Source organism: Argiope bruennichi, chromosome X2 (genome assembly GCF_947563725.1).
Source record: "Argiope bruennichi chromosome X2, qqArgBrue1.1, whole genome shotgun sequence".
NCBI classification, from domain to species: Eukaryota; Metazoa; Arthropoda; class Arachnida; order Araneae; family Araneidae; genus Argiope; species Argiope bruennichi.
Genome location: NC_079163.1, coordinates 46,723,136 through 46,750,461, shown reverse-complemented (window position 1 = coordinate 46,750,461; position 27,326 = coordinate 46,723,136). Strand labels below are relative to the sequence as shown.

Sequence of the window (27,326 nt, the reverse complement as noted above, 5' to 3'; positions counted from 1 at the left end):
TGCTCTATACTGCTCAAAAAGTGACCAGAGGGGAAGTACCTACTCTATACCAATCTTTTTAGGTCAGTGCTTTTCGACCTTGCAATGTTTGATATTATTTTTCCATATCTGCTCAAATCAAAAATCAAATGAATATCAAAATATCTTGTGCACTATTTGCATGCCTTTATCTATTTTTAAAAGTACTCTTTATAAATTTATAATGAGAGAACATATCTTTTCTTGTTTTGGTTTCAATAGTTATTTCCTTTTTCTTCAAATTTTTGGATTCATCTATTTCAGTTGCTTCATTCTAAGTGAGCTGTAAGCTCCAAAAATTTAAAACCTTTATTTTGGATTATCCCATATTGTGTACCAACATGGCGATATTTCCCTCTAATTAGGCTAACAGACAACCAATCGAAATGATTTTGAAATTTACTGAAAAATTGTTAACTACACATTATTAATATAAAACTTGTGAGAAAAATGTTTTCCTAACGTTATATTACTTTCCTCAAAAGTAGTTGACCTCATTCAACTCACTCTTTTCCATAAAAGAAGTGCGAATGAATTAAAACCCATCATAGTGGACATTTTCCCAATAACCGCAAAGAAACAAAGAACTTCTCGCTGTCACGTAAAAGCACATTTAAGGTGCTTACTTCCGCATTTTTCTTTTCCCTAAAGCACCTTCTGCTCCTGTTCCCAGACCCTAATAAGGCGCTTTATTTACGAAATCAGGATGCGTGAGCTTCTCATGCATTATTCTCCAGAATATAGTCCTACCTCTTAAACGAGTAACCTCAAGATCGATACTTGTAATGTGAACATGGGTGGGAGGAAACGGAAGGAACACTGTAAGAAACAAAAAAAGACCACACCCTAAGTAGAAACAGACGTTGTCACGTAAGTGGAAGTCAACCAGGGACTAACCTGCACAGATTTCATCCATCACGTTTTTGGCCAGCAGTAGCGAATGATAGCTAAAATTCTTTTTATGGCTTCTAAGGAAGCTTGACGATTGGAATAAGAATGCGATTAACGCTTCCGTTGAGTATTATCTTGGTATTCATCGTGATATTCTAAATTAAGTATCTTGAAAGTTCGTTAAAGGTTAAATCGTAATGTGAGTCTAGTAAAGAGAATGGGAATTTTTATTCGGAAATTTTCTATGTAAGTATCTGTTCTGAAATCTTTATGATAATTACTTTTTTTTGTTAGGGATCATTGAAGATAGAAGTGATAAAAGAACAGCAAAGAGATGCATGGTGCACTATATGTTTGAATCATCTGTTTATTTTGTTAAACAAAAATCATTATATTTATAATATTGATCAATGAGATGAATTAGTTTGCACTGAATTTCAATGCAAGTGACGAGCCATAGAAATACGTATTTATATTAAAAGTTTTACCGTAATTAAAATTGTCTGCACATGTTCAAGAGAATAATAAAACTAAAAAAATTTCAAAAATGCATATTTTTTTCTCCTTAATGTGGAGACACCTCTTCTAAATTTTTTTAAAAAGAGTTTCCTGCAAAAATAATTTTGACAATTTTGATATAAAATGTAAACTCCTGTATTATTTTGTAAATAATTTTGAAATTTTTGAAATAATTATAAGTCCTTGAATTTTTATTTTTTCTTATTAAAATAAAATTCAACTTCTGTAAAAATATTGCAAGTTTCAAATTTTTAAGTTCTACATAAGAAGAGCATGGCAATGGACGCAATTATAAAAGAGGTGTGCACTGCCAAGAAGACTGCTGCACTTTTTTTTTCATAGCGATAATGAAAAATATAACAAATAGTATGTACTGCTTATTTTACCATTGTAAATTTGAAAATATTTTTTTTAATTTCATTACGGCAGTAAATGCGTCCAGTTCTCTTGTTTTTTTCTTTAATGTAAGTTTGTGACCATGAGCTCCATGAGACCACGTTTTTCAATTATGCAAAATAATTTGAAATCCGTTTCAGCATTTGAATAATTTTGTCTATGTAATATCTGTCAACTAATTTTGAAGAAATTGCATCTTTTGATATGAAGAAATAGAATTTATACCTCTAATAGGTCTATTAACAAGATTCTTGATTAAATTATTTCCCTTCAGCTAGAATCTAATAACATTCTGCTATGAAGCATTTTGGTTAGAAGATCGATTTTATTATTTCTGTAGCAGCCAACAGCTTTATTTCTGTAGTAGATTTTATTATTTTTGTAGCATCACTAATATTATTTCTGCAGGAGTTATAAAATCAAATAAACTTTATCTCCAGATTTGATTGAATGATGCATCTAACAAAAATATCAATATAATGGTTACGATGCTTAATTAATCATAAAAACGAATAAGAGATTCGAGTTCTTACTTTTTTTTTCTTGGCAAATTTTCAGTGCTGAAGAAGTATGCTTTCTATACAGCTTTAAGATTGGCTAAAAGCCAATAAATATAATTGATTCGAAAATAAAAATAATTGATGTGTTTATGTAAGATAAGTAACAGTTTTATTATAATAGGAAATAACCAATTAAAAATGATGAAGCAAAAACATTCTTATGATTTTCTAAATTACCTATTAATTATAAATACAATTAGAGAAAATCTGAAAATGTTTTGTTTATTAGCTTTTATTCTTTTCCAATAATAGAAATCAATCTAATTTGTCTTTTCTAAATAAATTACTCATATTTCAGCTCACTTAACTCATTCGCCTTTTCTACATTTTTATAAAATTAATTAAATTCTGTTAAATTAATATAATTCGATATTTATTGCATTAATTAAATCCAGCGTTTTGCTTAGAAAAATTTTATAGAACTATTTTCTGATGCAAAATAGAATGTATTTAAAAGAAGATGAAATATAGAAATGAAAAACTGAAATACTTCAAAAATGAAATCTCAATGGTGAATAAAATGAAAAACTGAAATTCTTCTTTTCGTAATGGTGAATAAAGTAACTTATTCCATAAGTGTATAAAGTATCAAGTGAAATTTTAAAATGATATTCATGATTTATAGAATTAATAAATATTCATAAGCAAAATAAAAAAATCAATGCAATGGTTTTCTTTGAAAATTCATTTCAACGATTTTGATCATTTTTATACAAAATAACATATCTGATCAAGTATAGTACGAATTTAAATATCAGTTGATTAAAAATGTGAATAAAAATGCATTTTCATATATGTATTTTTATTCACATTTTTATTTATATTTATATGCATTCAAAAATGTATATCATATATGCATTCAAAAATGTATATCATATATGCATTCAAAAATGTATATCATATATGCATTCAAAAATGTATATCATATATGCATTTTTATGTATATCATATCGAATATGTATATCATATATATATAATATGATATGCATATTCGTCGAATTTTCAGTGAGGGTTCCGTTAAATTAAACTGTAGAGCATTACCTAATTTATTAGATTGATATATATTTTTATCGAATAGATTTTTTAGAAATAGATTTCATAAAAGGCAACATTTTATTCTTAATATCTAGCAATTTCAAATTAGATTCCATTAGCTAATAAAATGAGTTAATAATAATATGGATAGTAAAAACACCCATCATTTTGATGAAAAATGTTTTTAAAAAAGCATTCTGTAAGTTAATAGTCAGAAAATTCTACCGAAAAAAGTTTTGAAGAATGGAACCTACTTAATAATAGTTTTCTTTTATTTGCTCAATAATAGTTAACTAGTTTTCATTTAATATAAAGTGCAATATCTGCCAACAGTTTTTATCGATTAAGTTAAAGTTTAAATTATTTTAATATCTTCTAAAAAAAGGAATTAATCACCCATTCTCATTGAATGAGATTTTTCTAAAGAGAAAAATATCAAATGCATTACGTTAAAAGGATAAAAGATGATTCCATTATTGCTGAAAATCATACAAACGAAATAAAATTACAACTATGTGCATTATTACAACCATGTGCAACCATTAGATACAATATACACGCATAATTGCAATTTTATTTCATTCGTATAGCTAGCTATGCTACATTTTCAGCTACACATTGTGTAGCTGAAACAAGTGATTTATGCTTTCAATCGTATAATAAACATAAAAAATACAACACGAGGAAAAAATACAACACGTTCAGCTGCTTCGTAAATGCTCACAAATGCCATTTCCACCAAACTTGTACATTTTTTACGTGCTGGAAACTGGAAATACAAATTTTCTTAAGGATTAAATTCAATCATTAATAAAAAATTTCCCCTAAGCATAACCTTATAAAAATTTTCTATTTTTTTCTTCTGCTTTTATTCTATTACTGTATATTTTGCATAAATTATGATAAATAAATGATGAAAATGTTGCATGAAAGGTATAAATAGCTTAATCAAGCGAAAATAATGTTTTTTTCTTGCAGTGAATTCATTTTTATGAAAAGCAAAACCAGGGTACAATATATTTTTCCTGTATTGTTTCTTCACTACGTTTTAATTATTTATTCTGAGTTTTATGTTTTAAATTATAATCGAAATAAATAACGGGAATAAATTTAATATATCTATTCTTATAGAAAGAATGCCAAGAAATAGACATAATAAGTCGAAATATACAAAGATAAGGAAGGAATTAAACCATTAAGGAAACCATTAAAATGAAAAGAAAAAAAACCATCTGAAAGTCTTTTTTAAAAAACTGTGCTATTCCTCAAAATTCGGAAATAATCGCACAATTTAGATGGAAATCATCCACCTTAAACCTTCAGTTGATACTTTTTAAGTCGATATTGATCTAGTTAGACTATTGGGTCATCAAACTGCTTTCATTAATATCCCCTTGAGATATTTTTACCTTGCCTCCTTTCACAATATATTAATAATTATTTGACGTCCACTTTTATTTTATCTAGGGTACTTAATTCGGACAGAAAGCTCCGCCCACTACTTGAGCTTTATGCAAGGGAATAAAGACTTTGATGAAAATCCTGAAATTTTTACATTTAGATCTTCGACTGTTAGAGAGGAACGTAGGATGTCTGACTTTGATTTGTGGGACATGCTTCTGTTTGGTGCACGTAGGCCTAAAATCAAAACGCCACCTGTTGTTGTGCCCTTTAGGTGAGTAAATAAATTAATTCAACTGTTGAAAATCTGATCAGAAATCAACTTATCTCTTTCGCCAACGTGTTTACTATGAAAAATTAATTATCTTTACTTAGGGATTTGGTTCAAGAAAATTAATGTTATGACATTTAATAGCCGAATTAAAAATTAAAAACAATATTTACAAAGCAATAACATATATTTAGCTCTTACTTGCCACCATCCTGATATTTATTTGAAAATTAAGCTATCACTTGAGTTAAATTATTTCTATAAATGTTTAATCATATTTTACTTTACGAAATATCTATAATTCATATTTCAATGCTAATTTTATTTTTATTAGAAACATATAGTAATTTACCAAGAAAGGATAGTTTCTAAGAAATGTTTAAAAATAAGCTGCAGACTTTTACCCATAATGTTAGGAATAAACATTAGGGATAACGACCATGATTTCTTTTTAAGATGAAATCACGTTAACTTATCTAATGTGTTAACCAGCCGGTAGGAAATCTATCTTTAAAATTGCGCTTTCAGAAGTGTGAATTTAAAATTAGATAATGCTAATAGGTTAACCAGATGGCAATTGAATTTATCTTTAAAAGTATTCAATATGGAATCAACCATCCATCCATACATCCAGCTATCTACGCAGATTGGAAATTAATCTTTCTTCTTGATACCGTTATTTTCAGGGCTAATAATTACCTCGTACTGTAATAGGTTTGAATTATATTGTAGTATTGCATATAAATAACAAATCACTATTTTAAAAATATTTGGAACTTTTCTACAAATGTTGCATTTAAACAATGTTTCAAAATTTTCTACAGTTGACGGTTAAAATGTTATATTGAAAAAGGGTTTGTTTTAAAAAAATGCATGGTAGAATGTTATATAATTATCTATAGGTCGATAAATGTTGATTTTATGGCAGCGCATAAATCCATCTGCTGTCGCATGTTTGGAAAGCAATTCAGAGCACCAGAATGTTGGTTCAGCTGTCGCCCTCATCTGCCCATATTTTAAATTAATAAATTTGACCCTTGTATATCTCTCATGTTACTTCAAAACTGAATATTGATAACAGATAAAATTTTCTTTCATAAAGCGAATTATGCAATTCAAACACACAATAATGGACGTTAAATAATTCTTACATTATTGATAGAAAGTTCAAAACTTCTTCTGTAAGTAAAATTTCTATTACTCTAAATATTTTTAAATATTGAAAACATTAAAACATTTTCATTTGATGTGGAGAAATAAAATTGGTGTTAATTAGATGTAAAAGCTATTTTTTGTAATGCATTATGAATAAATAGAAACTCCGAAGCAGGACATTCAGACAGAGAGAATTGTTTTGAGAAAAACAAGCCTATGTTTTTTTCTGCTTCGAAAAAAATAATAACAATTGGTGAAATAATTTCTTGATATTTCTAGTAAAATTAATATTTTACTGTATATTATACACACACACACACACACACACACACACACACATACATATATATAATGCAAAATATTCTCTAAAATTCTGACTCACCCATCGGCGACAGCTATAATCATAAAAGTGAATATAAAAAATATTAAAATGGCTAATCACAGCACCACATTATGATGAAATTCGGAGTTAACATTCTAATCTCGAATACGGTATGGAATGGATTTTTAAAATGCCACCTATAAATTCAAAATAGAACATCATTTGTTTACAAATAAAAGATACCTTTTAAGAATATAGCGGATAAATCTCACATCTGTTTGATCGCTATTTCCTAAAGTACAATGTTAAAAATAGATCACAGAACCATTAAAAAAAATCGGGAAATCTGGAATTATTCAGGAAACGAACGTTAAATCCTGGTCTCATCGGTACTAGCTAAATGCATGTGTGAATTGAGCATGGTGCAATTTTATCATGAATCACAGGTTAAGTCAATGTTTCTTGCAGACATAATATGGACAAATGATACATATTTTTCAATCAATAACTCATGCTATAGTGAAAATAAAAATTACGAGGCGTTAAAAAATTCGTTTCCCATGCATTACAGGATATTCGGCAACGTATTATTGATGCTTATTCTGTCAGCTTGTCACTATTTTATGAGCATCTTTTCCCTCAACTAGTCCATTAAAATATTTTATTTTTCAAATAACATTTATTACATTTCTGAAGTTTCATAAACGATTTAAAACCTTAAAATCGTGACAATATATTTTAACTACTATTACTTATAGTTCAAAGCAAATCTTTTATTAAGATAAATTTTCATAAATTGATGAATGGTTAAATGTCACTGTTCTAAATAGGTGAAAGCGCTATTTAGTCCTGACTAAATTATAAACAATTACCTAATTGTGAAACTTATTAAATTGTGAAGTTTTAATGAACTTTTTAAAAATTCTTCACGTCTGAATCATGTAAAACTCCTTGTAAGTTTCTGTTTCGGAATATTACGCGATATTTATGCATGAATAATAAGTATTATGTATGCTACATATTGCCTTCAAATAAATTTAATTGTTTGATAACTTTTTTTATTTATCAATAAATTTCTCTAGTATTATTTAATGCAATTTTAGCATTTATAATAGGTAAAATATTAAGAAAGTATATCTTTTCAAGTAGAAGAGTGATGCTCGAGAGTCTTCCTTCTTTATATGCCTTTTTAAGTTTTATTTTACTATTAAACTTGATAAAAATTTTGCATACGGTATTTTATACACTAACTAGAGTTGAAAAATGAGTTCTTAATTTTAGGGGCAAATATGATTTGTTACTACAGTTACTTAAAAATAATGAAATGGAACGTTTGTCTCTTACTATCGATCAGATTCCTCGTTGTTTTAAACAAAGCAAGATGACGATATCATCATGCTGATTTGTCAACACCTGATATAATCGACATCTGCTCATTACGCACCATCTGCTATTAATTTTGTTATCATTCAAAGTTCGATTTTTATAAAATTCCTTTCTTTTTTCGTTCAAACTGGGATAAACTGGGTATTTACCTCTGTCTGTATAAAACAACTGGTTATTTAAAAAGGAAATTTATCTGTTCATGAAAGAGGTCAAACTATCTTTATTTACCCTTGTCATGTTTTTCAATCTTTCATACTTTGCATGTTCTTAAAAATGTAAATGCAACTTATTTCTTAAATATATAAAAATTAAAAAATTGATATGAGACGATTAAAATTAAAATGCAGTTTGTATATTTTCGTTAATTTGATTTTTCTTATAAAAGTAGAGTATAATTATCGATACAAAATAGAATGTACAATTTTGTAAGTCTGCTAAAATTTTTAAAAAATTGTTACTATGATACTTAAATTCTTATTCGGCACATATAAAATTTTTGTTTTGAAAACACTAAAATAAAGTATAAAAACAATTTTTAAATAAAAACGATACGATAAAGGTTAAATATTCAAAAACAACATCATATTGAGAAAACTATTCTCTTGTGATTAAAAATTAAATATAAAGTTGACTTTAATTTTCTATTTTTACTTCACTCACACATTTTAACTATATGTTTAATGCTTTAATCAAATTATATTGAAAGTCTCCAAAAGCAGTTAACGTTGCATTTAGAGAAAGAATTTAATTTTTTATTAAAATTCATTTATATTCAAATATGGAGACATTTATCAAAATAATAGATTTTATATTAGAAAAAATCATCAGAATGATTTTCTGATACAAAATGGCGCATAATAAAAAATTTTCTCAAAATATTTGTATCTGTACTTTTGGAAAAAAAAATATTTGTATAAAAAATTAAAAGCATTTAAAATTATATCCGCAAGTTTTGAAGCGAAAATGAAAGCGATATTATAAATTAAAAAAACAACAACATTAAACGTTAATAAGAGAAACCACAAAATGGGTGACACAAAGAAATTATTTTTCTTTTTCTGTCGAAAATTGAGTCAAATATTTAAAAAGAAAATCTATACTTTTAAATATTTGATTATTTCTAATATTTTGGTATTTATTAAATCCCAAAACCTAAGTATCAATTCCAAAATTTAAAAATACTTCTTTACTAATTATGAATAAAAAATAGTTATTAAAAGTTTAAATCCAATTAAAATATATGCAACTTTTTACCTTTTCTCTAGTCATTCGATTTAATGAAAGGCTCGATATAGATTATTAAGAAAAATTTATTTACAAGAAAACTGTCTTCATTATTGACAAATCGTGCCAAAAAATGTATATAAATGCAGCAAAAATGCCAAAAGTAAACAGACAAAACGAGCAATAATATTTCAAAATCTAATAAAACATTTCAAGAAAACTTAGAAAGTCATATTCTAGTAAAAGCTAAATCAGTTCCATATAATTTAACTATTCTAACTCTATAAAAACACAGACCTTGCTTCTTGGTTGGATAATGAGAGAAATAGATAAAAATTCTGTGAAAGTTCTAAAAATTAAGGAATATATTTACAAAAAAAGTTGACTTTATAATTTTATAAAAGTCCTATTGTGGTGAAAATCGTGATGAGCAAATAGGAGAGTCTAAAAATGGATATGACGTTGAAAATATCAAAATTATTTTTTAATTTCATGTATTTTATATCACCGTAAAAATGTCTTTTTCAAAACGTGTTTACACCCTTTGTATGCTTAAAATAGTTGTCAGAAAATTCTCTGCAAAAAAATAAAAGAGTACCAACTAGAAATTAAAGAAAATCGAAAATTCGCGTGTGAAAAGACATTCGCCGATATTTGCATGCAACCGAAATAATAATAAAAAAAAAGGATATTTGCTTCTACTTATGCGATTTATGATCGGTAAAGCAATTCTACAAACGAATTGTTGAAAATAAATAGCACCTGCAAGTCGAAAGTAAATAGATTGATGCGATGATTATATTAAATGTATTTGCATCAGTTACTTGATAAACAAGTATCTTTACTGATGAAAAACATGGCAAATTATTGAAAAAGATAAAAATATCTGCCATGATACATTAGTTTTATTATTCTTATTGCATATTTATCGAAATGTTTTGGCAGATGTTATTTCGAATTTTCGATGTTTTTCAGAATGTTTATCTTTAAAAGAAATGTGGAAATTATTTATTTAGAATGATATGAAGTGAAACATTATTTTTAGGGGAATTTTTTTTCTTTAGCACGACACCGACATTAACGCATCATTATGGGGGCCAATATTTGGCTACAATGTATACTAAATTACTTCATTGTCGCCAATATTTGATGACATCATTTATTTGGGGATAATTTTTTAGTTTGACTTCGATTGATGCCATGAAACAAAAAAAAAAGAAGAAATGGTCTCAGTAGAAAAGCAAAAAATAATTGAAATTTTTATTAAATATTCAAGTTATCAAATTAATAAAGTATGTTTAGAAAGATAAATTTTTGATTCATATTGGATACTCAACATGATGAAGCCTTTAATTAGTTTTAATTTCATTGATTTGATTTCAAATTAACTGCCCATTGCTGATAAAATTCGAGCAAAAAATAAAATACTATATGCATTTTTGAAATCTGAAACATGTTTATGTATTATGCACCTTATTCAGAGACCTTAAACAATTTATTATATTCTGACAATGCATTGATTCTCAATGTATCTATATTATTTCCTGCTAAATCAGAGAGCTAAAGAAGCTTTATCTGAAAAGTTAATGATGGAAGCAAAATATGGCAATATCTAATATAATAAACTCGATTTTCCTCTCAATTTAATTAATGAGCTCAAACACTTTTAAATTCCTTAGTAAAGTGTTGAATGAATCCTATGATAATGATGTTAAATTTCGATCACTTAATTTGTGTTACGTCACTTTGTCACTTATTGCTTTTTTTCTCTTTTTTTATCTGCACAATATTATCAGATATATATATTAATTCCTGGAATTTTTTCCTCACAGAATGTAGCTTTCTATATAGCTTTGTATATAAATGTGTAATTATAAGGTTTTCTATAAACACCTAAACTGAAAAAAAGGAAAGAAAAACATTTTCCCAAACGGTATTGCTCCCACATTTTTTTAATTCACACAATGGTTGATGATAAGTCGAGTTGACAATACATGGAAAATTGTAGGGTGTTTCCTTTCAACCTGTTAAATGGTTATGAATACGATTCTAATGCATTTGAAACTGTTGAGAATTAAATGGATATAGTTTAATTTTAAATACTATCAATTTATATTTTGAGTAATAATACTCTATAATTGAAATGTAAGGTATTTAATTTTATGAAGCATTTTTTAAACCAATGACTTGCATTAATGCCTATTACATCATTCATAAATGCAAATAGTTGTAGCTTTGAATTATCATTGTTATGGTTTAGCACTTAACTGATAAGCAATATTTTATTACGCAATTATGTTCAGCTTATTAGTCTAGAATAAATATGCTATGTACAATAGAAATTTGATGCAATTTCCATTATGAGGCTCATTTCTTCTGTAAATCAAAATAAAACACATACAACTAATACTCAGACATGTGGTTTTAACTTTGTTGTTAATTTCCCTGCTTCGAATTAGAAATCACAGTATCAGTGAATGCATGGAATATCAATATTTTATTCTCTGTGATCACACTTTCACATAATTTTTATTGTTGAGCTTCATCACAATTATTTTTGATGAATATTGTCACCTTTCCATAGAATTTTAAAATTTAAATGATAAATATTAAATCATTTTTTATGTAGATGCCTGTTTTTAAGGATTGTTTATTTTATAATTTTCATCATTTATTATTTTTTTCTTTAATTTCAGTAATTAGTTTCTTGATTTTTTTTTCTTTATTTTCAATTTCTTACATTATCTCTTTATTATTTTCCTAAGTTACTGACTGCATCCTGCAAGTTGAAGATTATTGGTTTAAAGTATTTTTGTATGGGGACTCAGTAAGTTGCTTATTTATATAAATTAAATCACCTGATGTCTAATTAATATATAACTTCTAATAAAAACATAACCCAAGTGTTTCTAAAATAACTTTTAAAATTCCAGATTTCATTTTTTTTTTTTTTTGTCCTTTATCAAACAGGTGAGGACCTCTCTCATTTCTTTCATTTTCAGCACTCAAACCTGTGCTACCTAATTAGATTTATAAATAAATGATTATTTATATATGGGTGGAGCCTCCGAAGTACTCTATTGAGATCTAACACTCTGGTAAGCTCCAACTTAATGTATCGGTCAGAAGGAGGTTGCTGTGGATACCAAGTAAAGCAACAAAGCTGCAAGCGCAAGGGATCTCGGTACTCAGAGGTCACGTGTCCTATCGTGTTTATGCCTTCCTTCCCTTTTAAGACACCACGGCGATGAGATTCCATCGTTTTTTACTTTTCACTTGTTGGTTTCTATCAGCATTCAGCGCGAATTACGAATAAGAACAAGACTACCTCAGCTGGTAAGTGGATCTTAGGTCTAAAGCACCTGCAAGACAACTCGACTGCACCTTTGGAGATTTATTTCACTAAACTGGAAGGGCAATTTCATTACAGATTGTCTCTAACCCATAGGCTAGTTGGAAAAGTTCAAGTATCTACCTGTTAAAAATACTTCGATATGCTTAGGCGGCTAAGCCGGCCCACATTTTGCTATGTGGACAAATTCAAGGTCTGTGTGTTTTTAGAATATTCGGCGCAGGCATTGCTGTCTTCTTCTTAAGCTTCTAGCATGGCCTGTTATTTTGTTTATAAAAATGAATTAGTAATTTTTTTATATAGATTTGAATTGTTGTTACATATTTTTTAAATGCTTTCTTGAAGTTAAATTAATTCTACGTTTGTTTATAAATAGAAACCGTGCTTTGCAATAGTTTCAAATTGCTTTGCGCTTTCTTGATTGTGAAAATTTTTAAATTGTTTTTAGGTAAAGTAAGTATAAGGCAGGCTTCAGAAATTTTTCTCTGTTTTTGTTGCATGCATTTTTTTTTTTAATATCAGAAGATTTCAAGTTTCTGCTATTATTATTTTTAACAATATTTCAGAGTATTGCAATCTAGATTAAGATCATGTAACCATATTTAAAAATCTAGATTAAGATCATGTAACCATATTTAAAAATCTAGATTAAGATCATGTAACCATATTTAAAAATCTAGATTAAGATCATGTAACCATATTTAAAAATCTAGATTAAGATCATGTAACCATATTTAAAAATCTAGATTAAGATGTCTCCGAAGTGTATATGAATAATTATTTACAATAGCACATTTTCTCGTTTAACGGTTAAAGTAATTAAACTGATATTAAAGCTAATTTCAAAATATCATACATTTTAAAGAAAATTCAATTTCAAATCAAATGCGACTTTATCATTTAATAATATTTTTCATTGCTTTCTTAAACTTGATTCTGAATTATTTGTTATTTTTTCATAATATTGATCAAACTTTAATAATCATACTTTAATAATCATGAAATTTTAATCGAACAATGTAAGTCATAGCGTTAATGGCTTGCATTTTTTTTTAAGACGCTAAGAATTTTAATTCATACATCATATTTAAATTAAAGAAATGTGAGATTTTTTCAGGAGAATTTAACTTGCTCATTATTATCAAAATAAAAATTGGTAAATTTATTTGGTTCTTTAAATCAATATTTAGGGGGCAATAATGACAGAAAACGGAAGATTATTTCTTATGAGTATATTTTGTACGCAGATGATTAAATTTTCTTTTCATTAAATTCCCATTATTCCAAATTATAAGAATTAAATTTGTAAAGAAAGGATCACAGTATTTAGTGATTACTTTATTGAAAGGGGCATTTCTTATAGAGTCCAGAAAATTTTATATTCACCAAGTAATATTCCAAAATCAAATTATAAAATGCTTAACTCGCATTCGTTGATTCGATGGAAATATTTATCTGATATATGATGATACTTAATTTTAACATTAAAATCAGAAGCTTAATAATGGGCAGTAATTAGTGTCAATATTTAATTTTGAATAAAAGAGTAAATAAGCATTTCAAAATTCGTCAGATTGTAGTTTGAAGGTTGGTGTTGTTCGTACAGCTAAAGGCAACGAAAAGATAGAAAAAAAGTCTTTCTTTTTATAATTATTCAGAATCAATATATCTTTTGTATGTTTCGACTGAAAAATTGATTTCCAGCAAAACTGACGTGTTTTTTAGTGCATTTATAAACTCTCTATCTCTCCCTTTGAGAACAGATTTCTCTATAAACAAAAATTCTAAATCCCAATGGGCTATATAGCAGTTAATTTTTTCTGAGTTTTTTTTCCTGCAATAATTACTGTTTCGCTTGAATGGGTGTTTTAATTTAAATCATTTTATCTCTGTTTAATGCGCTTGCTTAAAACTAATCTCAAAACAGTCTTAGCAATTACATTCTGAAATAATTCATCGGCTTTTGTTACGGGCATTACTTTTTTTTTCCTTCCAGAAAAAAAAAATGAATTTTCCACTAAATGTTTTGTCAGAAATGTTACAGAAAAGGTTATTTGTGACTCTAAGATTTAGTTATCTATGTAGACCTTTTAATACTTAAAACATTTTTTTATAAAAATATGAGAATTATAGTGGTATTGATAGTTCCGTCGTACCAGTATTAATATTTTATTCTTTATTTTTTTAATTATTTTTTTAGCATAGTGAAAGATTCATTGTATCTGAGATTTTTATACTAATTCATATTGAAGATACAATGGGATAATTTTTTATAGGCTCATTCACAGATTCCCAAATTTTGAAAGCTATTGAAAAACTTTCACTCTTAAACTTGCTATTTCATTATCAAAATATTGTTAGAACATGTTACATTAACCATTGTTAGAGTGATCTATGTTAATAAAATAACCATGCTCTATGATTTTTCCACGGGGATTTCATATAATAAAATATCATTAGCATTTTTTCCATTATTGATTAAAAGGATATAATTTTCTTATCTTCTGACTAATGCATAATGATTTGTTGCAAACCAGTTGTTATAAGATCTCATGCTTTAAAATATTTGTGGAAAGTCTGAAACTGACCAACATACAGATTGCCAATTGCATTTTAATTTATTTTAAATGAATACTAAAATCTTAGGGGAAATACAGGAGCTATATTTCTTCTTTTGCAATATTTATTAGTTTATGCAGAGTTATCCCATATTCAAACTATATCTAACCCTTTTAGTCTATCTTAAGAATTGAATTTTCTCCTCGAAAACATATTTCATGATTTTTGCAACTAGATCAGAGATGATAACGGAATAACTATTTTACTCGGATTTCACGAATCTTTAGATATACAGTAGTCAAGTTTCTTAATAATCAGTGGTACTATTTGATGATGGTGCCCATAATAGCACATTAAACACTAAATCAAACATAATTGAATGAATCAAAAGAATCGTCAATGATAACTGAATTTTAATTATCAATTTAGATCTGATGATAAAGGAATGAATCGTTACTTTCTTTTTATTAAAGAAATACTGTACAACCAAAACTACTTAGCAATATTCAGAAGAATGAATCACATTGATGAATCACTTGAATCACATTGTCATCCATGCAAATTCTATTTTTCGGTGCACTTCTTTATCTCAACAATTTCATAAATAAAATATCTTATAATATCTCTGTAATTACATCTCTAAAAATATTTATCGATTTTTTTCAACACTCTACCTCTTTTTGTTAACAAACTAATTGTTAAGGCACAGTTTTGACTCAAATATATGTTACAGAAGTTATCAAACACTTTGAAAAACGTCTATAAGGCAGATTTTAAAAAGCGTACTCGTAATATTTTCAAATTAGGATATACGAATCAAATTTTATTTAGTAAGTCATTGGAAATAAAAATTTTATTTTTTGCTATAAATATTTAAAAATTTCTTGAATATTTAAATTTTTAGTTTATAAGCGTTTGAAAGCGAAACTTAATTACCGCCACCATAAATAATAGTTATGTTGTAAAGCCTAAGCTTAGCCTTTACTTTGGAATAAAAATGAGATTAATTTACTTCTATTTGAATGTGAATATATATATATATATATTAGAATTCGATAGTAATAGTGCTTAGCTAATAACAACCCTTAAAAAATCTGTAAATGAATTTTATTCATTCATTTAATTCAGTTCATGTCTGGTACCGTCCCCTCATCTTACTTTAATTCAAAATTATAAACCCTCCCCTACTAACGATCATATAATTTCAATGGGGAGCACTAATTTAACAAATCATATCAAGTTAAAGATTAGATTTAACAAACTATCACACTTAATTTAACAAATCAAATTAAGGTAAATATTAGATTTTTTAAAGACTAAAAGTCTAAAAATGTATAAAAAGATTGAAGTTTTCAAAAATTTCTTCAGTTTCAGTATACAAAATTAAAATTTTCATGAATTATAATTATTTAGTTAAAAAATAATAAAACGAAGAATTATATTTTTGTTTTAATTTTTCATCAGCAAATAATTTTTATAATCAAATGTTATGATGTGATGGTATGTAATTTATACAAATACTTCTAAGTGCATTTTTAAAGCTGATTATTTTTCCAACGCATAAAAGTAACTTATAAACTAATTGATAAATATTCTATATTGACATTAATATGTTTCACAAAACCGCTTTTATATAAATGAATTTAATGTTTTGTATATTAATGAATTTCGACGACAAATCATATTAATTCTGTGAGGTTAGATAAATATCCCGTTTTGAATCTGTAAATGAAATATTTTTGGAAGCACCTCTTCACTTTGAACCGTAATCAATTAATACTTAAATCTGCATCCTCTGGTCTCCAGACTTCCACTCCATATAATTGCAAGCATAAATAAACTACTAAAACAAAGTAGCAGTAGTATCCCCCGCCTTGCCCAATAGCGGATTTCCAAAAAAGGCACTTTTATGACAAGGCAGCTGGGCTTCGCGGAGGTCATAGCTGATCTTTTTAAAAAGTAATTAGCCTGCTTTTGAAACATATAAATTCCTGAAATTACGAATTAGATGATATTACATTAAAATTACGAATTCCTTAAATTATATAGTCTTAGACGTACAATATTTGCTCACAATGAATTATTGAGAATATTAAATGAAGTATAATTAATTATTTAGTTTTAATGTATTGGGGTATTAATCGTTCATTTACTCTTTGTTATATTTCACTTGGCATATTTACAAAATAACCTTTTTTTTTTTTGTTATATTTGTTTGAATTTCATTACATTTTTATTATCTACCATAATGATTAAATTATTTCATTTGCAAGAAATAATAACTAATAATTATGGTTGATTTCTTTAGCCATTTTTTCCATTATATAAGTATTTAAAAATAAAAAAAAACGATATATTTTCACATAGTCAATAAAAGAAGCTAGAATAAATCATTAACATATGCATTAAGTTAAAAATATGTTGAAATGTTATATTCTTTATTTAAAGGGGAATTTAAAAAAATAATAATAATTAAAAAAGAGGCCTCATAAAGTGAACTACGTAGGGCCACAAGAGGCCTAAATCCCTCACTAAGCCAAACTAAACTTCCGAGGTAATTTGAATGATCGCAGTTTCCACAAGAGACGGTTGAGGTTGGAGTCCTAAGGAACGTTATCGACAAGGAACTCTTAGGTGGTATATCCCATCTTCAAAATGGAGATATCTCGACCACACAATAATACTATTCCCATCAACAAGTAGGGTTACTTATCGGTAATTTCTCATCAGAGAACTCGTGGTGCCCCTCCCCCACATACGCACACACAAATGAGATTCCATTCTACATTAGTAGGAGAGAGTGGAATATGTCGATTTTAACTTTTTCCAGTTTGGCTCTAAGCGAATTTGGAGTTAGCAGAATTTTGGTGGAGTCTGATCTCATTGATCAGCAACCCACCAGTCCCAAAGCTTATATTAACTAGGCTTAAAACAAGAAACCGCTGTCTTTGTATACAAAAGCATAAATTCTCATAAGAGAATTCGTTCACATCTTTATGTATTGCATAAATATGTTCTTTTTCTTCCAATATTTCGAAATGTAGACCTACGTACTGCTAATTACTTTTATTATAATGCTTTTAATAATAGCACTTTTTATTTTATGGACCAGCGATTTGTTTCTTAATTTAAACATTGTAGCGGGATAAGCTAATAAATGCTATTCTTCTTAATATCTGAAAAGATTAGGCATAGCTTAGAATAGTTTCTCTTTGGATGGTATTTAGGCTTACGTTAGCTTAGAGTAGTTTCTCTTTAGATGATATTACATCGCTCTTTTTGATTTCTCATTCTTTTCTGGGAAAAATGATTCTTTTCGCAGAAAAAAAATCATTTTGCATGAAGATAAGAGTTTCAACCTTTTCCTCTTAATATTACGAAATTCTCTTGATATGATATTATCGTATTTTTAATTGCACTTTCAGTTTTGTGACTCAGTGTTTCTAGACAAATACAAAATGAAGCTAGCTTTTTAAAAAATATGCAACCGCCAAAAGAGCTGAATTCCTAGTTTTTTGAAGATTTTCTGGCGGCTTTGAATTGTTATAAAAAAAGAACTGACGTTAAACTCCTGACAGACAGAATTTACTTGAAACACTTAAAGAATTGTTATATAATAAACGCATATAAACGTAAGTAAACCGCATTAATGTTATAATTAGGTAAGTAACCCACATAGACGCTGCAAATCAAATGAATTATGAAATATTCAGTGCCCAGAAGACTGCTGAATAATGCAGTAGAATTTAGCTAATTTGAACAATTTTAATTCGAATTTATAAGTAATTCGAATATTTCCGCTGGCCTTTTGAATTTCATATTAAAAGTAATTTTCAAATATCGACTATGTTTAAATTTATTTTGGACCATTTGAAGTCAAAATTCCCTTGAGGATTTTTCTTCTATACAATATATTCAATCAAATTAATGTAAAAAAAAATTAATCACCTCCTTAACCTTGATGCAAAAAAACCTCCTTGAAAGCCTTAGATACAAAATGTATTGCTTATTTTACAGTTTTATGATATAAATTTCTTAAATATTAAGTTAATTGTATACAGTAGGTACGTAAGATACTTAAGTACTGTATACAATTTACTTAATATGAAAACTACTTTCTTATTTATTAATTATAATATTGCTTTTAAAATTATCAATTTTTTAAAACAATAATTGCTACTGTATTTATCAAATTTAGTCACTATTTATTTCTTTATTATGTAAATTATAGTTTATTAAAACTGTTAAATATTAAAAATATGTCACAACTGCTCTTCTTAGAAAAAAATGTTGTTTTTTAATGCTATAATTATTCTTATATCTGATTTTTTTAATTTCGAATTTGTTGAAATCTGATTTTCATTATTATTTCGTTATCAATGAATCTGTCAAGTGCTACTATTTAACTATTAGCCGATTAAATATTTTAAAGCTTGCGCATGATGTGATCTTGTTAAAAAGATAATACAACTTAAACATAGTTCTGTGCTGATTAATGCAATTTTCGGGCTTCATTACGCTATATAATTTATATCGAGCTACTTTAACCTTCCTAAAATCATTTTCATCTTCAGATGATCGTAATGTATCTCGCGAATAAAAAGTCTATGATACATCTGTCGGTTTTAGGTCATTATCTCTTTATAACTCGATAATTAGTCCTAATGAGAATGTAAACGGGTATTTTGAACGAAAAATTGAAATTATACTGATTTAAAAGAAGAATAAAAATCATCTTCAGATGATCGTAATGTATCTCGCGAATAAAAAGTCTATGATACGTCTGTCGGGTTTAGGTCATTATCTCTTTACAACTCGATAATTAGTCCTAATGAGAATGTAAACGGGTATTTTGAACGAAAAATTGAAATTATACTGATTTAAAAGAAGAATAAAAATCATCTTCAGATGATCGTAATGTATCTCGCGAATAAAAAGTCTATGATACGTCTGTCGGGTTTAGGTCATTATCTCTTTACAACTCGATAATTAGTCCTAATGAGAATGTAAACGGGTATTTTGAACGAAAAATTGAAATTATACTGATTTAAAAGAAGAATAAAACAACAGAATAGAAATTAACGGCGGGCTTTAATAACTGTACTTACCATCTGGCAGATTGATATATATTAGATATTGCGATTAATGGTGATTAAAGTAATTTAATAACATATATAAAAGTTTTTCGTTGTAAATGAGTTCATGTATACTTAAATTTGTAACTCAGAAGAATTATTAAGAATTTAAAGTATTGAAAAACAATTATCTCTTTATAACTACAATAATTAGTCCTAATGAGAATGTAAACGGGTATTTTGAACGAAACATTCAAACTATACTGATTTAAAAGAAGAATAAAACTACAGAATAGGAATTAACGGCGGGCTTTAAAAGCTGTACTTACCATCTGGCAGAGTGATATATATTAGATATTGCGATTAATGGTGATTAAAGTAAATTAATAACATATATAAAAGTTTTTCGTTGTAAATGAGTTCATGTATACTTAAATTTGTAACTCAGAAGAATTATTAAGAATTTAAAGTATTGAAAAACAATTATCTCTTTATAACTACAATAATTAGTCCTAATGAGAATGTAAACGGGTATTTTGAACGAAACATTCAAATTATACTGATTTAAAAGAAGAATAAAACAACAGAATAGGAATTAGCGGCAGGCTTTAATAACTGTACACACTATCTGGCAGATTGATATATATTAGATGTTGCGATTAATGGTGATTAAAGTAAATTAATAACATATATAAAATATTCATTAAAATATGTAAATGAGTTCATGCATATTTAAATTTGTAACTCAGAAGTATTATTAAGAATTTAAAGTATTGAAAAAAAAATCATTGCTATTTCCTAACAAAGGAGAACCAAAAGTACTAAATCACGAATTTATTTTGTTTATTTATTTACTGTCAATATTGCTTTGACTGTCTAAGATCTACAAATTGTTTGTTTACACAAAGAAAATTTTAATGAATTGAATAAAATTATTTTTCCTAAAAATCAAAAACATGTTAGAAGCAATTTTATAAGCATTCTTCTGACGTCATTAGCTGTGATAGATATTTACATTTAATACATTATACACTCTTTAGTTTTTCACAAATAACAGATTTTTAACATTTTTTCTCTGTTTAATAACAATTATTAGGCACGGTATGGACAAAAAAGCTAAGAGACATATCGATTGTTAAAAAAAATGTGATTAATTTGAAGTTTTTAGGAATATATTTGAACGTTCAAAAAGTCATTTGAACACTTAGTTTCGCAACCATTGTAGTTTCACTATCGTGTTGTTATCACTGGGCTGTTCCCGTCAGACATGGGGTAAAAAACCGCATAAAACCACTTCAGTTTTTTTTTTTTTTTTTTATTTTTTTTCTCCCAGTTGCCATTTATGGCCCTAATCAATGTGGTTGCGTCTGTCAGGTGTATTTTCACTTTTCTTCTACAAAGAGGTGAGGAACTCGCATAAAAATTTTCTAGAACTCATTATTTATGGATAGACTGACTCCAAATTTTTTGGACAAGTTACAGGATTCTGTTAAAATAATGATGACTCAAAATTTTATTCTTTATTCAACTATATACTTCTACGCAATACCTTTAAATATCAATTGATATTTTTAACGCATGTAATAGTAACTCATCATAGTTTATTCACATTAAGGAAGAGCTACTCAATTAATAAAGTCGCATAAATTGGGCAAATATTATAATTTTAATTTTATTATATATTTGTGTCAAAATTGGTAACTAATATTGCAATGATGAGAATGTAATTTATGGAATTAGAGAACGCTATATTATAGAACAAGTGATTTAGATAATATTAATTGAATATTTTAACAAACGAGTAATAGTGCTATACAACTTTCCGAAGCAAATATGAAAATTATATTATGTTATTAATTATTATTAATAATAATTGTTATTTCGAAGTAAATATTAAAATTATATAATTAATATTATATATTTTATTATTATATTATCAGAAAGGTTTTTTTTTTGCTTCAGTTTATTCTAATAATTTTATTTAAAAGGTTTAAAGACAAAGTTAGGCAAACTTTTTTTTGCTGTCCAGAAATCGCTCAAATTCAAACACGAACAGTTACTAAAATTCGTTTATTAAATCAATAGAATTATTTCTTAACCCTGAAAGCAGTTATAATCACTAATTTTCTTCATGAATCGGAAGTGAAACAAGTCGAAGCAACAACAATAAAAAAAAAGAAAAAGAAAAGGATATTAAAGACATCTAAGGTTGGTTCAAAGCGAACAAAACCTAACTCCACACAATTTTGCATCATATATGAGCGGAAAAAGTAAAGTAAAGAAATGATACCTTATATAAAATGTACATGGGTTCATACAATGTATATTGATGTGAATTTTAGAATTAAAATTATAATTAGAATATATTATTATATTTTAGAATTAAAATTATAATTAGAATATATTATTATATTTTAGAATTAAAATTATAATTAGAATATATTATTATATTTTAGAATTAAAATTATAATTAGAATCAAAAAATATGTTTACTTTAATTGAATTTAAAGAAATCGGTAGTTCAATCTAAAAAATCAGTTTCTTCAATTGGGGCGATGATACAATTTTTATGCCATTCTTTTATCCGTTATAGTGTATTTCGTAAAAAGTTAAATGCATTATTTTGATGTTAAATAAAACTATAAACAAAGATTCTACTGTTTTTATTAATATTATTGTTCAATCACTATACATTAAAAATATTCAAATGATCCAAATTATCGTAAGCCTTAAAAGTATCATCTGCTTTTAGACTCAGAGATTTTATTTTGAAGAACTCGATTACTGTTGTTTTGGAAAATCAAACAAATTTGCTTTTAAATTAACAAAACTGACTTTCTGTAAATTTATCATTGAAATTATTTTATACTCGTATGAAGAATTAGCGTTATTCCATCTAGAACATTAAATATGTTCTTTAATTAATTGATGATTTCTTTAGTTCTTTTCCCTATTTCATCTATCACATTTTTCACATGCAGTGTTTATCTATTTAAGCATCTTATTTATTATAAATATTTCTTAGCTGAACCTTGTGCTGCTTTAGTGAAATAATGCAGTTTTATTTTAAATGGGCAGAAAACTTAATTTGATTTCAATTTTATGAAGTAGTTCGTATTCAAATATTTTTTGCCAGCTCTTTTGTAAAGAAAATCTACCATGGCAATTAAAAAATTGACAACTGCTTGTGATTTTAAAAAAATACTCATTTATAAAGCGAAATAGTTTCTTTTTTAGTATTAAAAAATAAACCATTTCTTTGGTTTTTACAATATTGTCTTAGAATTTTAATTTTTAATCAAAAGAATCTAAGCATTAATATCTATGGAGAAAATTTAATACTTGTTAAATATAATGAAGTAACAAGACTGATTAATTAGAACTTAATATGAAATAAAAAGACTAATGAATTAGGAAATGATGCAATAAAACTGCATGATAATAAATTTTTGATAATAAAGATAAATCTTGACAGTAAAGCTGCCTGAAAATAGATCTTTTGAGTCACTTGAGTGCATGATAACTGTATGAGACAAACGCTTGTGAATTTAAGCTCTACTCCCGGCTGATGGACGCTTCACCCCTGAATTCAGTATTTCTTGTTTAGTCAAAGATAGCTTTTGAACCGGAGACTAATCGATAAGTTAGCACGTTAATAGGTATCTAGGGGGTCTGGATGTACCTCCGATGATAGATGGCTTACCATACTTGGAAACTCGATCGAAAACATGGCTCTTAACATTGAACTAATCTATACCAGCGAAGTCGAAAATTACTTGGCCCTTACGGATTTACTTGATACCACTTGGTGATAAATAGCTTACGCTCCGAAAATAACATTATAAGAATCATATGGCATTTAGAACAGGTATTGTTATTTGCTGAATCTTGTCGTGTTTATGAATGAATTTTTTTTCTCGTATATGTAGTATAGAGAAAGTATTATAATTATCGAAAAATTCGAATTCGAGATCTTGATGAGTTAGGAGCTCACTGAGTTCGAAAAACACATTTTTGGAAAATATCAGTCTGTCTTTCTGTCACAAAGGTAACTCAAAACCGCTTTAAGCTAGACGGATGAAATTTGGTATGTAGTCTTTATGTCAGTTTTGTAGATTTCTATCAAATTTTGAGCAAAAGCCGTTCAGAGAAAGTCTGTCTGTCCAGCTACTCGAATATCAATCAACAGGATAATTACAGAACGAAGATAGTTAGATAGATAAAATTCGGTACACATATTTAGCATCTATATTGTAGACATCTATCAAATTTTGAGCCAAATCCTAGAAGGGATTGAGCGTCTATCAGTCTGTGCTTTTAAAAACATGTAAACGCGATAACTGAAAAACACAAAGACTTAAATATATCAAATTTGGCATAAAATTTATTGACTACGTGTGTAATTTTGTGTCCAATTTCTGTTTCAGTCGGTTGGGAAAAACATGTCTAAAACATAAATTCGATTTCCGGATACTATTAACCGCATGCTAGAGATTAATGTCAAAATATTCGCCAAGGATGACACGATATATGCAGTAAAATTGCTAAATTCACGCCAAAAGTGCGTATTTCGTAATTATTGTACTCCAATGCTATGCAAGGCATTTTCTGGGATAACGCCTTTATTAGAGAATATGCAAGAAAGTTTTAGAGAGACCACTCCTGCTGATTCTGACAAAGAAAAATGCTACTTTTGAAGTTAAATCGAATGCTGTACTAATAAATTTAGTTTTTTGTCTCTGGAATATTAGACACGTTATAACTGACCTTTTAGCTGGGTCATTTGGGTACAGTCAAGTAAAACCCAATCTTCTAATTGTAGTCCCCTCATGTCAAATATATTAACTTCTGAAGACAGCCAATATAATTTGATATTCTTCGAAATCATTGAAAAATTGAATTGGAATCTATACAAGTGTGAAATTGTGCCATATGGTATGATGAGACTACTTATAATCTGAAGTAATTAGATCTATTTTTTTCTTAAAGTATTAAAAATATTTAGAAGTTATGTTTTATAATTCTGAAAAAAATTGTGCTTTCATTAAATAAAAATTCTATCTCAGAAAAACATTCAGTTTTATTATTTGTAGCCACGCTGTAAAATCGCCTCAGTTTTTTTATTAAAATGATATTTTTTTCTATCTTTTCTTTAATTTTGGAAAAAGTTCTGCATAGAAAGTGCTTTTAAGAAGTTTCGTATATTTTTAAAAGCAGATTTTTAAATTATATATTGTTAAAAACATTGTCTCCAATAAGAGACAAAATATCGGAATAACAGCAAAACTTTTATAGCCTTCTGATTTTATTGATTAGAAAATAAAAAGATTTTTCACAGGACATTTTAAAGAACGTTATCTCTTACTTGAAAGAATTATCAAAACATTAAATTAAAAATTTCGTGATGGCTATCACCTTGAAGAAATTATTACTATTAAACTTTTTTTGTTTCATTCATTTCAATTTTTCTAATGAAATTTAATTCCTAAGCACCTAAAGCTTTTTAAACGCGATTTTTAAGGACATAATTTTTCTACTGAGTTCTGAAATCGAACTCCTGACAAATATTTATTTTCTATAATAAAGTCTTTTATTCTATGGATCATTAAATCGCTTCTGTTGTCCGCTAAAGATTATTATATCCTGAGAGGCACTGATCGATATTGTACTTATGTTAAAAAACGTTCAGCTACTTCTTTACATATTATCCACTGTATGTTTGCCCCTTTTATCGATAAACGTTTAAGCGTTTTTCTTTTCTGAAAAACATCAGCGTCGATGGGCACTATTTGGAAGAAAAAGAAAATAGATCAACAGTCCTGCCATTTTTTTTAATAATTATCAGTTTTTATGAAGTCTGGTTGAGTCTTTCTTTTCCTAATAAAAAGAATTTAAAAAATTTTTTGTCATTATTTCCATATTTGCAGACAATTTTTTCAATTTTAATTTCATAATAAGAATTTGAAAGAAATGCATAAAACTATGAATAAACTGTTCGAAAGACCAATTTTTTGGCAATTTTTTCGTATTTTATATCAAAATTTTTAAGATTCAATTCCCCAAAACTATCTTTCAATCCCGTCAGATTTAAAGTGTTAAATTTACTGCTATTGATATGCAAGCTTATCTGGGAAATATAATTTACTTATCAACTGTAATATATGAAAGAAATTAAGGAAGAATTATGTTGCACTTATGTTTGGGATTTTTATAATTTTATATGCGTATTCAATTGACTTTTTTTAACTTGTAATGATGAAACATTATATCCGATAAAAAAACAAATCTGATATTATCCATAGTCAACCAAAAGTTCAAGCTCACTCATTTTGTAAAGTACATAGATAGCGCTAATTTAAACTTTAAAATCTACAATTTTTTTTAACATAATGCGCTACATAAGTCAGAATACTTTATAAATTCATAGGTTATCAAATACTCAAAAGCAACTAATATATTTTCATGGAAACCAAATGTTTGTTAATTTAAATACATTTTTCAGCATGATAGAAGTTTAAAAACGATTATTACTCTGTTTTCCGTCTTTGTTATCTTTTGGTCGAAATTAGGATAATTTTCTCTATAGATATATTAAATATGACAGATTAGCATATCTTTGTGTTCTTGAGAAAACTAAACAGCCAATCAAAAGGAAATTCTTAATAGTTGTTTTACATGACATTATTTTCTTAATAGTTGTTTTTCATAACATTATTTTCTTAATAGTTGTTTTTCATAATATTATTTTCTTAATAACTGTTTTTCACCACATCTGTTTTTTTCCCGTGATTATATGCTTCAGTTTTAATGATGTTGATTTTGTCACTTTAATATCCGTTCCTAAACGCTATATTATGATTATGAAAAAGTGTTTTCAAATGGCGCAGTTTTAAGATATAATGTTACTGTAGTTTATTGTTTGCTTCGTTTCGTGTTATCGTGTCTCAATAGCTAATTTTTAAATCTTTTGATACAAGCATATATTTCCACTTTGAAAAACTCTCTAAAAGACTAAAAAAAGTTTGTTGTTTTTTCAATCAATACTGCTTGTAAAATTACTTTGTCTAAATTTTTATATAGTCCCTCTGTTTTATTACACAAATTAAGTGACGTTCTAACATATTTTTTTTTAAAACCAGCTTGATGCGATCTTCCCGAAGCT

At 27.1% G+C, this 27,326-nt stretch overlaps 1 protein-coding gene across 8 annotated transcripts in view; it reads left to right on the top strand.

The window, feature by feature from the left end:
* The window catches only part of LOC129960302 (cyclin-dependent kinase-like 4), a 76,382-nt gene that overhangs the window by 11,735 nt on the left and 37,321 nt on the right, over positions 1–27,326 (top strand). For 2 of the 8 annotated variants that reach the window (XM_056073631.1, XM_056073629.1), the window contains exon 2: positions 4,887–5,094. The exons of 1 other annotated variant lie outside the window; for it this stretch is intronic. In XM_056073631.1, coding sequence (XP_055929606.1) covers positions 4,931–5,094 — 164 coding nt within the window. In that variant the 5' untranslated portion in view covers positions 4,887–4,930. Of the gene's footprint in view, positions 1–4,807; positions 5,095–12,420; positions 12,724–27,326 lie in introns of those variants that run through there. 5 more of the 8 variants (XM_056073635.1, XM_056073634.1, XM_056073630.1 and 2 more) reach the window with 5 other exon arrangements.